At 39.7% G+C, this 13,823-nt stretch overlaps 1 protein-coding gene across 5 annotated transcripts in view; it reads left to right on the top strand.

Moving 5' to 3' along the window:
- Positions 1-13,823, top strand: part of RAB3GAP2 (RAB3 GTPase activating non-catalytic protein subunit 2) — a 107,630-nt gene that overhangs the window by 60,828 nt on the left and 32,979 nt on the right. For all 5 annotated transcript variants that reach the window (XR_006214183.1, XM_042976793.1, XM_042976792.1 and 2 more), the window contains exons 13-19: positions 2,314-2,453; positions 4,249-4,465; positions 5,031-5,174; positions 5,621-5,703; positions 6,252-6,316; positions 8,793-8,883; positions 11,552-11,679. Coding sequence is in view for 4 of the 5 variants with exons in the window: in XM_042976793.1 (XP_042832727.1) it covers positions 2,314-2,453; positions 4,249-4,465; positions 5,031-5,174; positions 5,621-5,703; positions 6,252-6,316; positions 8,793-8,883; positions 11,552-11,679 (868 nt within the window). In the remaining variant the exon portion in view is untranslated. The remainder of the gene's footprint in view (positions 1-2,313; positions 2,454-4,248; positions 4,466-5,030; positions 5,175-5,620; positions 5,704-6,251; positions 6,317-8,792; positions 8,884-11,551; positions 11,680-13,823) is intronic.

Below are 13,823 nucleotides of genomic sequence, written 5' to 3'. Positions count from 1 at the left end.
TCCAGGCTCCGAGCTGTCAGCACAGAGCCCGATGCGGAGCTCGAACTCACAAACCATGAGATCGTCGCCTGAGCCGAAGTCGGGTGTTTAACCGACTGAGCCGCCCAGGCACCATGATGGTCTTTCTATGAGTTTGGTTGATTTGTTGATCTCGTGAGTTTGTGGAGCTTCTGAAAGTCGTTAATGTGAGACTTTTTCTGTCGGAATATAAACTCCACGAGGAAGGTGATTGTCGTGTGTTTTGTCCACAGCTGTCTCCCTGTCATACAGTAGGCGCTCAGTGTGTGTTTGTGGAGTGTGCTTTCTTGCAAACACCTAGAACCTTAGCTTAAGTTTTAGGAAAATTAGTTCTGTGATAGCTGTTGAGTTTTTTGTTAGGTTTATTTATTTATTTGAGAGAGAGAGAGAGAGCATGCCTGCATGGGGGAGGGACAGAGAGAGAGAGAGAGAGAGAGCAGCGCGTCTGTGCCGGCAGTGTGGAGCTTAACATGGGGCTCGATCCCACAAACTGTGAGATCATGATCTGAGTTGAAATCAAGAGTCAGATGCTCAACCACCTGAGCCACCCAGGCATCCCAGATAGTGGTTACAGTTTTTTAAAGAAAGTTTAGTTTGTCAATCAACTGTGTAAACTTAAAAAGTGCTTAGTAACTTCTTTAAAAAAAACAAAAACGAGGAGTCTGTGCATTCAGGCACTCTGAGGAATGCAGGCTTGTCCTTTTTTGTTGCCTTCACTGGTGCTGTAGGATAGTGTATTTGTCAGATTGTGCAGGGAGAGGGCGTGATTTTTGCTTGATTTTGTTTTTAAATCGTTTGTGTTACCTAATATAAAATACTACCATGAAGGGAAACAGAATTCACCGCCCCCCCCTTGTAGATATTCTTTAACTAAAGAGATACAACGAACTGTTATTAAAATTTATTGAAGATTATACTCTAAGGTTGTTTCATATTATTTTAAAATACTGTAACACCTCACATTTTCTAAATTCACTTAAGATTATCAAGAAGTAAGCCAAGCTGCCCTCTGCCTGCCCACAGATGTAACAGAATTTAGACACTTTGTCTCAGGGGCTTTTCTCAAAGTGAGTGCACTTGGTCCTTTTGTAGTACCTCTTTACTTTTATCTTGCAGTTCTAGTAAGATTGGTTATAGACCAAGAACAGTTTAAAGGTAATTATTTAGGGGCACCTGAGTGGCTTAGGTGGTTGAGCATCTGACTTCAGCTCAGATCATGACCTCACAGCTTGTGAGTTCGAACCCTGCATTGGGCTTGGTGCTGACAGCTCAGAGCCTGGAGCCTGCTTCCGATTCTGTGTCTCCCTCTCTCTCTCTGCCCCTCACCTGTTTGTGCTCTGTTTCTCTCTCCTCAAAAATAAACATTAAAAAAAAATAATAATAATATAGTTATTTAGAAGAGGGAGAGTTCTTCAGGCAGATTTGTTGGTGCCAGTAGGTTATGATATCTAGCAGAAAGTAGAGGTTAGAAATACAAACTTAAGGGGCACCTGGATGGCTCAGTCGGTTAAGCGTCCAGCTCTTGATTTTAGCCCAGGTCATGATCTCACGGTTCGTGAGTTCAAGCCCCTCATGGGACTCTATGCTGACAGATTGAGACCTGCTTGGGATTCATTCTCTCTCTCTCTCTCTCTCTCTCTCTCTCTCTCTCTCCCTCTCTCCCCCTCTCCCCCACCTCTCTCTCTCTCTCCCCCACCTCTCTCTCTCTCTCCCCCACCTCTCTCTCTCTCTCTCTCCCCCACCTCTCTCTCTCTCTCTCTCTCTCTCCCCCACCTCTCTCTCTCTCTCTCCCCCACCTCTCTCTCTCTCTCTCCCCCACCTCTCTCTCTCTCCCTGTCCCCCTCCCCCTTCCCTGCTTGAAGTTTGTATGCTCTCTCTCAAAATAAATATTTAAAAAAAATGAACTTAGGACAGATGAAATATGCTTGTATAGAAGCGTAGTATTCTAAAATTGGTCATGAGGGTACTGTTTCCTCTGATATAACACTTCATCAAGAAAAGATAGTTATACTTGATATTCTCAAAAAATATAAGATTATGGATACTTAGGTGGAAAATCTATGAAATAAAACTTACCTGTTTTTATTTTATAATGGAAGAAACTTCTTCTTATGCATTTTGTGTTGCAAAATGTCTGGTACGATTAGTTAATAAATTCACCATGAATCCGTGCAAAGTTTATATTTCTTTACCTAAAAGCAGATTTTGCCTATTTTATTTACACATTTCATTATTCTGTTAACTTTTTCTAGATTGGAATTTGATTTGAGCTTTTTATTTTCTTTTAAATATCAGATTTGGACTTCCAGATTCTAGACGCCATGGTGAAAGTATATGTCTGTCTCCATGTAACACGCTGGCAGCAGTAACGGATGATTTTGGCAGAGTTATTTTATTGGATGTAGCTAGAGGAATTGCAATACGCATGTGGAAAGGTACTTCCTTATAAAAATCTAGAAAAAAGTTAATTTGCTTTTTACCCCTATAGTTGAGCAGTATTCTCATCCTTCAGCTTCTAATTAACAACACTGCTTAATGCATTACGCGTATGCTTGCTTGCTTTCTTTTTTTTTTTTTTTAACAAGAACTCCCATCAGCCACACTTGATCCAGTCCAGTTGGTCTGTTAACTTTAAGTTTGATCAGTTTATACGCTTTTAATTTCTTCCTTATGCCCTTTTCAATTCTGTCCTTGTCAAATTCCTCAAGTCAGTTTCTTGCTCCTGTTATATTCATTCCACTTCACAAGGTCACGCTTAAGTCAAATGTTCTCTTCAAATCTAGAATGCTAAGTCTTTCAAACTAAAGACGGCAAAATAATTTTTGCTTATCTGACTTCCATATCCATATGCTGGGGTCAGTTTCTTGGTAAAATGTCAGTTAGGAGTTGTAGTTAGTTGCTAATAAACGACTCAAGTTCGGGATTGTAATGATATGCCCATGACAACCTCAGGAGCCCAGTCGCCTTTTATGTAGCTTCCCTACTCAAGGTTATTTCATGGTTCAAATGACTACCGGAGCTCCAGTCTTCTTGTCTGAGTTCCATGAAGGAAGAAAGGAAGAGGAAGAACTTCCAACTGAGCCAGTCCGCTTTGAAGATGATTCCCTGCCAAGCTCTTTCCACAGTGCATTAGTCAGGACTTAGTCACATAGTCATACCTAACTATAAGGGAGACTTGAAAATATCTAGGCACATTGTCAGCCTGAGAAAGGTAAAATCTCTTTGACCAAGGAAGAAGGGGAGAATGCATTGTTTTGGAATCCTTGGAATAGTAATATGTCAGTAATATGGTAGGAAGTCCCAGCTGTGATGCAATGTGGTCTCTGCTTAGCAATGCGAGGAAAAATGGATTTGAGGAGATTCAAGTCCTCTGGACAGATGGAGACCAGTATCACCTTCTTGCCAGAGAATTCCTGCAGTGTTTACCTGTTACATGTTTAAGTGTCTATAGAGGTAGGTTTCAGTGCCGCAGACACATCATTTCTTCTTAGTGTCTGTCTTCTGAAATAACATCAGGGGTGGTTCTCAGCAAGACTTTTCCGGAATATAGAAGACATAGGTGTCCCAGCGGGCCCACATCCACTACAGCGATGTTGTTGGAGGCATTGTGGCCTTCCCTTCTGCGGCTGGTGCTGTTCCCCCATATTTGGAAGAGAGGGGCCTGTGGCCGGTGGAAGGGGCCCCCCTGAGATGGAAGACTGTGTCGGCTGCCTCTTCTCAGAGGCAGGGGCTTCCTGCTGCCACCTGGCACCACATTCCGCCCCCCCCCCCCCCCCCCCCCCCGTCTGCATAGCACCACAGGACTTGAAAAGCACAAGATCAAGTTGATCTTTTTCTTACATTTTAATGGGACTTTTATTCAAATCCAAGCCTGGTAACCTCCCCCAGAGTTTTTAAAGGGAAAGAATTTTTTAAAGAGAAGGAGGGGAGAGAATAGGATCAGGGAAGGGACTCATGAAGCCTTAATGACAGCTGTTTTCTTTTTAAAGAAAAAAAGTGATCGGAAGCAAATTTAACAAAATTCTGGATTTAGTATGACTTGGTGATTGAGTCAGTATTTGTTACAATTATTATTATCTTTTCTGTTGAAGCCATTTCATAATAAAAAGGTAATGTGCTTTTATAGCTCTTCTTAAACCCCTGGCTAAAATATCCCAGAGTGCATCAGAAAGCTATGGTTGAACCTAGATTCATTAACCTAATGAGCTGCCCTTTTCCTCTGTCTCAAAGGGTATCGAGATGCACAGATCGGTTGGATGCAAATCGTAGAGGACCTCCACGAAAGGGTACCAGAAAAGGCGGATTTTTCCCCCTTTGGAAATACTCAGGGTCCAAGTCGTGTAGCTCAGTTCCTTGTGATCTACGCACCCAGAAGGGGAATCTTGGAAGTGTGGGGCACACAGCAGGGGCCTAGGGTAGGAGCCTTCAACGTGGGAAAGCACTGCAGGTAAGCCGCAGACCCCGTCATTTTCCTGGTTACAAAAAGGAATGCTTTTGTTCAAGTAAAGCTTTTATTAAAGCTGCTTATTAGATTGCAAGTCGTTTGAGGATTGCAGTGTTCTCTATTATGGTTTTTCCCTGTGAGTGCCTGGTATATAATTAAGGATTAAGTATTTAATAACAACAACAAAAAATCTTAATGAAAAGGCCATGATATGCTACTGAATTTAATAAAGTGACCTGTGGTGTTGCCATTTGCCCCCATCCCTTACTTATGCTGTGGGGGCTCAAAAGGAGAGATTCCTTCAGATTCCCATGGTGATGATGTTAAGTGAGGTGAATGCTTTGTTTGCCATAGGCCTGTCGCTTAATTTTTCTAACACATTTTAACAAGGCGTCATTTTACCAGTCACCTCTGCTTTACTTGTGTTTTTGGTATCAGTTAGTGTTTATTTTACTTAGTGGTGCCCCCAAATCGAGACTAACGTAGGGGTCCCTAGCTATAATATAAGCACTTCTGGCATTTCTCCTTTCTCTAATATTCTTACCGTATTGGTATGTGATTTCCTCAGGCTTCTGTATCCTGGCTATAAAATAATGGGCTTAAATAATGTTACCAGTCAGAGCTGGCAGCCACAGACTTACCAGATCTGTCTTGTTGATCCAGTGTCTGGAAGTGTGAAAACAGTAAACGTTCCTTTCCATTTGGCACTGAGGTAAGATCTATCAGGTATCCCTCTGCTAGCTTTTCCATCCTGTGTTTTGCTCTTGGTTCTGTAGTTATTGTTTTGTTGTTGCTGTTTTTTTCTCATTAGACAGAGATCTTTATTTTTTTTAACGTTTATTTATTATTGAGAGACAGAGAGAAGCAGAGCGTGAGCAGGGGAGAGGTAGAGAGAGGGGGAGACACAGAATCCAAAGCAGGCTCCGGGCTCCGAGCTGTCAGCACAGAGCCCGACGTGGGGCTCGAACTCACGGACCGCGAAATCATGACCTGAGCTGGAGTCGGTCGCCCAACCAACTGAAGCACCCAGGCGCCCCTAGACAGAGATCTTTAAAGTTAAATAGGAAGAATATAAAGGAAAAGAGACTTGGAGTGTGCCAGACTTAGAAGGAAAGCGATTTCATGTTCTGTAAGAATTTGTTGTGTTTATTGTTTTAGCGACAAGAAGTGTGAGCGAGCCAAGGACATGCACCTAGTGAAGAAACTGGCGACCCTGCTGAAAACAAAACCTCCCAATCTCGGTGGGTGTCCTTTAGTCAAAATAACAAAGCATGCTCTTTCATCATTTTCTAAATTAATAGCACATTATAAATGGAGCCATCGAAATAGTTCAGGGGCGCCTGGGTGGCTCTGTTGGGTAAGAGTCTGACTCTTGATTTCAGCTCCGGTCATGATCTCAGGGTCGTGGGATGGAGCCCTGGGTCGGCCTCTGCGCTGGTCGTGGAGCCTCCTTGAGTTTCTCTCTCCCTCTCCCTCTGCCCCTCCCCTACTGTTGTGTGCTCACTTGTGCTCTCTCTCTCTCAAAAAAAAGATTCATCTCTGAGCAGTTGCAATTCCTTAAAATAAGGTGAGCTGCAAGTAATCCTGCATATATTTTATTGGAATTGCTCTGTAAAGATGAAGCTTGCCACCTGGGAGATACTAACATTCATGTAAAGTAACAATGTGAGAGAAACCAGAAGTCCTTTAGACTGACTGATAGTTACAGATATATGCATTTTTCTTTCCACATAAAGTTTACCTTGTAATAATAGTGAAAAATTTAGTTTGGTTAATTTTCTCTTTGTAGATTTGGTTGAAACAGAAATAAAGGGACTACTTCTTGATATTAAGTATCCTGCAACGAAGAAACAAGTAAGTATGCATGTGAATTTTCCTGACGAGTGGCTGTAACCTATTTCTCTTAAGAAAGCCTTTGTTTTCCTCTTTCCCTCCAAACATGACAGGTTAACGTCTTCCTTTTCATGTTTTTATTCATGCAACCTTTTTATATTCATATATGGAAGTTGTGTTGTCTCTCTTTCTCCTTCTTTTTCTTTTAAAAATTAAGCAATACCACCATACACACGTATGCATGTTTTAAACATAGACGCACATATCTATACATAGCATCTATTCAGGTTAAAGAATAATAATAAACACTTATGTATGACCAGCCCCCTGAGGAAATAGAATGTTACCAGGAACTCTGACGAGCCTCCTGTGGGAGCCTCAGTCCCCTCCCCCTCCCTAATGTGACCAGTGTTCGGAATTTCGTTTCTCTACAGTTGATGGATGTACTGCATGTGCTCACGTACTGTATGGATTCCACCCTGTGACTCTACTTTCTTCACTCGCCTCCTGTCAGTGGGCATTTAGGTTGTTGCCGGTGTTTTGTTTTTTTGCCATTACCGTGATACTGTGATTATCCTTGTACTAGGATACTGTATCTTTGTTTCCTGGTGCCCAGTGTGCAAGAGTTTCTCCTGAGTTTTATACCTAAGAGGGGAATTGTAGGGCATGAGCTACGCTAGCTGTACGAGTTGATGAAAAATTGCTTCTCGAAGTCCTTGTGCTGCTAGTTCGCGTTCTCACGTGTGCTGTGTCAGAGGCCCTTGTCAGACTTCTTGAGTTTTGCCAGGTTTGGGATTCTGCTGTGACGATTCACTGTGATTCCTGTCCTCGCACCCTCTTATCAAAACCCTCATAATGCTGTTTGAGTTTTGGCTGTCTGAGTTCTTACACGACGCTTCAATCCCCGTGGACATCTCTGAACTCCTAGTCTGCTTTTAAATCAGAACCGAATAGCTAATGGCTCCTTGTTTTCTAATTACTTGATGTACATGGGTTATAGCTCACCAGTTTTTTTTCCTTTTTACCTCGTTTAAGCCCCTTCAAGTAGGTTCTTCACCAAAGATGTCTGTTTCATAATCCACAGCAACTAAAGTAATGCCGATGTGTGGGAGAATTTAGTGAATACTGATTTCTTATCCCCTCTTACTGTGGTAGTCATTTTGTTGAGACACTTCTTCTTGTTTTATTGTAAAATAGGCAAGTCCCTGTGACTTTTCATCCAGTTTCCATTCTGACAGGGCTAATTAGCTCTCATGTTCCTCAGGGCAGAGTCTTGGTTATGAAAGCTGACGTTCCTCTGACAAGGCGGGCACCCAGGAGAGGTAGTTCAGAGAATCTGTAGAAAGGGAGGGCTCTCACCCAAACAAGGCTTCTCATTTTGATACTGTCTTTTCTCTTACATCCTGGAACAACAAAACTGGGAACTTTAGCATATTACAGACTGTCATCTTGGCCTTTTTAAAAATTACTACACTACTGAATTGTGCGTGAAACTATGAATTTTATTAAAAATGCTGGAAAAGCTGATAGTAAAAGTTGTGTATTGTTTTCAACACTAAGGGGGGAAAGGAAACCAGGTTAGGCTTGAGAAGACTGAACAAATAGGCAGCCAGCTGCCCCTCTGTGTAATAAATACCAGAACACAGGCGGTTACATTTTCTTGGGTGTTACCTTTCTCAAAAGTCACTTTCTTTATATCCACCATGTAGTGAGGCGACTACATCATGGGCTTGACCAACCTCTTGAGCCACCCTCTGAGCCCATTTCTTTCCCACACACACATAGAAGGGGTTGTGGTACCATTTTTGTCTCATGCCATCTTCTCAGCCTGCCTTTGAAACTATTTAATCTCATCGATAAAAAAGCCAATTTAACGTGGTAGTATGAAAGGGTAAGTATGAGCTTCAGCCGCTGTGTCTACCCATTGGTGATTCTGATGGTTGCTTCTTTAGGCATAAAGGGAGATTTTGGAACTATGGTGAAGGCTCTAGAGCATCTACTGGGGGAGGGCAGGAGAGGTAGCTGGGGTGAGGTGGCACCATATATATCTCCCATGGCCTGTAGGTTGACCTGGCCGTGCTCAAATGCAGTCATTAAGCAGTAATTAAGTTCTTGTCAGATTTTGTTATTGGCACATCAGCAACAGCCTCTGCTTTTCATTTATGCCCATGGGGTATAGACTTACACTCTTCTTACTGGTGAATGGCTTTGTCTCGGTTTCTGTTTGTCTTGGCCGTTCTGTTAAACACCGGTTGCCTTCTAGTTGTCTCATTCTGAGTCCGGACTTTTTGTCATCCACCATATTGGGTATGCGATGAAATTCATTGATTATTACATATGATGCAACCCTCATTCTCAGGTACGTATGCTAAAACATCTTACCAATGGAGCTTCCCTTGGGAATTTGGGGCAACGAAGGTGTAGGCATAAATACAAAACTTAAAAAACAAAATAATTACCTTTTAATTGTTGCAATTGCTCAATATCTTTCTTCTAGGCTTTGGAAAGCATTTTGGCAAGTGAACGTTTACCATTTTCCTGCCTTAGAAACATCACTCAGACTTTAATGGACACTTTAAAAAATCAAGGTAATAGGGTTTGTACTGATTGGAGGTTCTGGTCTCGCTTCAGATTTTACAATTCTGATTATAGAAAGCTGTTACTGTTAAAGATACCATGATGTTACTTCAGCGTGGAAATAATACATATAAGACATGGTATTTGGAGACTTTTACTCCCTATTTAGTATATGCGCTGATCTTCCTCTGAGCTTTCTCTGAATATAAAAAATATTTCTCTTTCAAATCTCTCTACTGGGGGAAGGACACCAGCATAGGATGGCGAGAAGTGATTATTCTGACACAGCTATACACATGTGAAAGCCATTGGCACGGGGAGGAGATGAGCTGGTGGTGTGCAAAAAACAGCCAGGTTCTCTTGCTGGCATTTTCTTCTGTTTACCTTTATGGAGGAGAACGGTTTCTGCAGATGAAGAGTTCTTTAATTTTGTTTTGACAGGAAAAATGATAAAAAAATTTATGCTTTGAATTAATATTCTTTTAGTGTATAGAATCCACATTTTCTCATCCATTTCCCTCAGGAACAACTGAGGACTTCCCAAATCAGACTATGAGTAAATTATTAGTTCTGTTTTTGTTTGTTTGGTTTTGTTTTTTGCTGTTCAGAATTTGTCTGAAAAATAATTACATCTCTATCTGTAGGATTTTAACTCTGTACTCCAGCTAACTAGGCCAGCAAAATTCAATTTATTCAGAATCCCTAACATCAATTAAATTGTAGTGTGCAATTTGCAGACTTCATCTAGTTGTGACTTTCTGCTTGTCATGTTAATTCTATAAAGCCAGCTTTATATTTATATTTAAGCCAACGTAAAGTGGTTTAATTAGCAAATCATAGTATCCTCTTTCAACACTTTCAGCATCCTAATTTTGAGATTTGCTTTCTCCACACGTATTTAAAGCTGCCTTTTGGAAGATAGTGAACTTCTTTAGTGCATACAACTTGTTGGAAATGTCTGTTAAAAAGCGTGGTTTGCTTCTGAAGCTCCCCTGTCCCTCAAGGCTTTATCAAAATCTTAAAATTTATTAAATCAGAATTTATCTTGCACTGAGGTGAGAATAAACCAAACACCACTGTTGGAGCTCTATAAAATCATCACTGGTTTCAAGTTCTACCCAGAACTGGGATTCCTAAAAATTTTACCTATTTAATATGTTAATAAGTTTTATTGTGGCTATAACAACTCTTGGAGGTAAAGTGTCTGTCTTTTGAAATAATGGTTGTTTTATATTAGGTTATATCTAAATTACCACGCAGGAGGGGCGCCTGGGTGGCTTAGTCAGTTAAGCATCTGACTTCGGCTCAGGTCATGATCTCACGGTTTGTGAGTTCGAGCCCCGCGTCGGGCTCTGTGCTGACTGCTCAGAGCCTGGAGCCTGTTTCAGATTCTGTGTCTCCCTCTCTCTCTTCCCCTCCCCCACTTGCAGTCTGTCTGTCTGTCTGTCTCTCTCTCTGTCTCTCAAAAATAAATAAAAGGTTAAAAATTTTTGTAAGTTGCCACGCAGGCATGTTTTATACAGAGAGGAGTATTTCTCTGGTATTAAACTTTCTTCAAAAAGCCTGATGGACGGATAGGGAATGTCACTGTGGTCTCTGCCTCCCTTGAGGGTGGGCCTGTCACAGTCACAGTTGGCAGCAGGCACCATGGTAACGGGAGCCAGGCAGCTTCCTGCTGGCCGTCCTCTGTGTGTGGGCACAGGAGGCAGCGTGTGAGCTCCGGGCTGACGGAGGATACCTTCAAGGCTGCTTTCGGTTTAGTGTTGTAAAAATTGAGTATTAGACTCAGATAGCTCTTTCTGTTTTTTCCCCACCTCCCCCCACTACTAGTCTGCCTTATTTCATTTAAGAATTTGGACATTTTTCCATGATGGAAAATATATACTTGTAGCTTATTAAGTACCTCAATATTTAATAGAATAAAACATCAGGCTGGGAATGCCAGCTGGTGCAGCCACTCTGGAAAACAGTATGGAGGTTCCTCAAAAAGCTAAAAGTCGAACGACCCTACGGCCCAGCAATTGCACTACTAGGCACTTATCCACAGGATACAGGGGTGCTGTTTCGAAGGGACACATGCACCCCCGTGTTTATAGCAGCACTATCAACAATAGCCAAAGTATGGAAAGAGCCCAAATGTCCATCAATGGATGAATGGATAAAGAAAATGTGGTGTATATATACAATTGGGGTATTACTCAGCAATCAAAAAGAATAAAATCTTGCCATTTGCAACTATGTGGATGGAACTGGAGGGTATTATGCTAAGTGAAATTAGAGAAAGACAAAAATCATATGACTTCACTCATGAGACAAAACTTCACTTTAAGAGACAAAACATGAACATAAGGGAAGGGAAACAAAAATAATATAAAAACGGGGAGGGGGTCAAAACAGAAGAGACTCATAAATATGGAGAACAAACTGAGGGTTACTGGAGGGGTTGTGGGAGGGGGGATGGGCTAAGTGGGGAAGGGGCACTAAGGAATCTACTCCTGAAATCGTTGCACTATATGATAACCAATTTGGATATAAATTTTTAAAAATAAAAAAATTAAATTAAAAAAATAATAAAACATCAGGGAAGTATATAAGACTATGAATGTTAATGAGAGAAAAATCTTTTGTGAGTTGGCTAACTAGATCTCTTTAATGTATTTTTCCCCTCCACCTTTTTAGAACTGGAGTCTGTGGATGAAGGATTGCTACAGTTTTGTGCCAATAAACTGAAACTACTCCATCTTTATGAGTCTGTCAGTCAGTTAAATTCCCTTGATTTTCATTCAGACACACCATTCTCAGATAATGTAAGTAATTCTCCTCATCATACAAAATAATCTCTTGGATTATTTTTAATGTTTTAATTGATAGTAAAGTAGAAAATTAAGAATTTTTAGGAAGTATAAAGGTGTATTTCTTTACCAGACCCCCTGCTGGCTCTCTGTGCCTTAATGTTAAATTTATATTATTTATGCTAAGATATTACATTTTATTATTAATCTATTTTTACTACCGTAGAAGTATTGTTTTTTTCTCATTTTTTTAAGGTTACTTCGTACCACATAAGTTTGACAAGATTTGCCAATTATAATAAATTTGGTTTACTAAAGTAGGAAAATTTTAATTTCTTTTAAAGAAAATTTAAAAAAAAAGATTCTGCCAAACAGAAGAGTTTGGTTTTTGTGTGGTGGTTTTGTGAACACATTCCTACAGGTTGCTCTGTTGTATACTACATAATGCTTTAAAAAATTCTGTCTTACATCATAGTGTTTCATTATAGTAACTGTTCTATGTTTTTATTCTGTAAAACATTAAAAAATGGCAGCACCTTGTAATCTTCATTACGGTGCAGTATTACTCATTTCTGGGGCATGTATACAAATTGTTACTTTCCATACAGAGAAATCAATAGGGAAGGAAGTAAATAATAAATAAATAAATTTCTTAATAGGGAACAGAGGGAAATATTGTCCTGTCTTCCCCTCAGATTCGTGTGTGACTGGGCACAGGTCGCTTGCCCTGAAAGCCTCTTGTCTTCCACTTCTCTCTCTAAAGGAAAATTAAGCGATTTTAGTTATTTGTCAAGTCACTGATAATGCTTTTAGAAAATTACCAGGTGTATCTGAAACTTAATTGAGGTTTAAAGTGGAAGCCTTTTATTTTAAATATACGTATGTGAATAAAAAATTTTTAAACAGAAAAACAAGAAGATTTTTCTCTATTGGAAACCCTTACATATTCTTAACATCTTTTTAATCTTTGGGATTATAGATGGATTTCATAAAAGCATTTTAACAGTCTTCATCATTTTCTGTGATTGCCATTATAAACGACAAAGCCATTTTTGGGGATCTTTTTTCTTTCTACTTCAGCAATAGTATAAAATCTTTCAAACAACAAAAAGGTCAGGTTGATTTAATTATGTCTGTAGGATTGCCTAGACGTTTCATAGATTCTTAAGTGCTTGATTTTTTTGTAAGATCCAAACTCTCCTACTTTGCCAGAGAAAGTGAAGTATATGTCATTAATAATCCCTTATAGAATTCATTTCCACTTAATAGCCCCAGTATAGTCTGTAAATAGAAAAGATTCAGAAAATTTAAGAAATCAGTTTCTTAACTGATTGTTCTTTTTTTAAGTTTTAAAGCACTTTTTAAGAATTATAAAAATTATATTTTGCTGTGGACTTTTAGATCCTTCAAAAATATACATTTTCTAGGCTGAATGGCCAGTATTGTACATGTAAAACTAAAATTCAAATTTGAAATCATTTTTGTTGTCTGTGGGACATCGTTCATATAAGCTCATATCAATTCAGTATAGAATTGAACTGCTGGTGTGTGTTCAGTGCACTTTGCAATTTACTGCTTGTTTTTAAAAACAACAGCCTTAATAAATAGAAAGCTGCATTCTTAAACAAGCGCAGTTTTATCAGGTAGCATGGGGGGAAGACAGTTGTGCTTGCTGTGGCAAAATGGTCTCTTACGTATGTGTGTGTTTGTGTATGCTTATTCCTAATTTAGAAAAATAATAGTATCAGGAGATGTTTTTGCACATATGGGATATAAAAATAGTTTGAAAGGCTGGCAGGATGTTATCTGTGACTTTTCAATCCCTGTGTCCCTAAGAGTTACATAGAGGATATACATGTAAATACAGTGATGATTGGTTTCCGGTATTTTATTTTATTGTGTTTTTGCTGCTTAATAAATATTGTTTCAAACAGACCTTTAGTTTTCTTAGAATCACAAGGGTTGTAGTTGATACTCTGGTAATTTTTTTCTGATTATACATTAATACGATTAGGTGTAATCCGAACATTTGAGAAGAGAATATTGTCAAGACATTATATAAAAATGGTACTTTTAGTTATATGTAGTATTTCAAGATTAATTTATTTAAATAACACCCCACTCATGATTTGAGAGTAAAGTTTTAAGCGGAGTACGTT

This window comes from Panthera tigris, chromosome F3 (genome assembly GCF_018350195.1).
Source record: "Panthera tigris isolate Pti1 chromosome F3, P.tigris_Pti1_mat1.1, whole genome shotgun sequence".
In the NCBI taxonomy this organism is placed as follows: Eukaryota; Metazoa; Chordata; class Mammalia; order Carnivora; family Felidae; genus Panthera; species Panthera tigris.
This window is presented reverse-complemented; position numbering and strand designations above follow the sequence as displayed.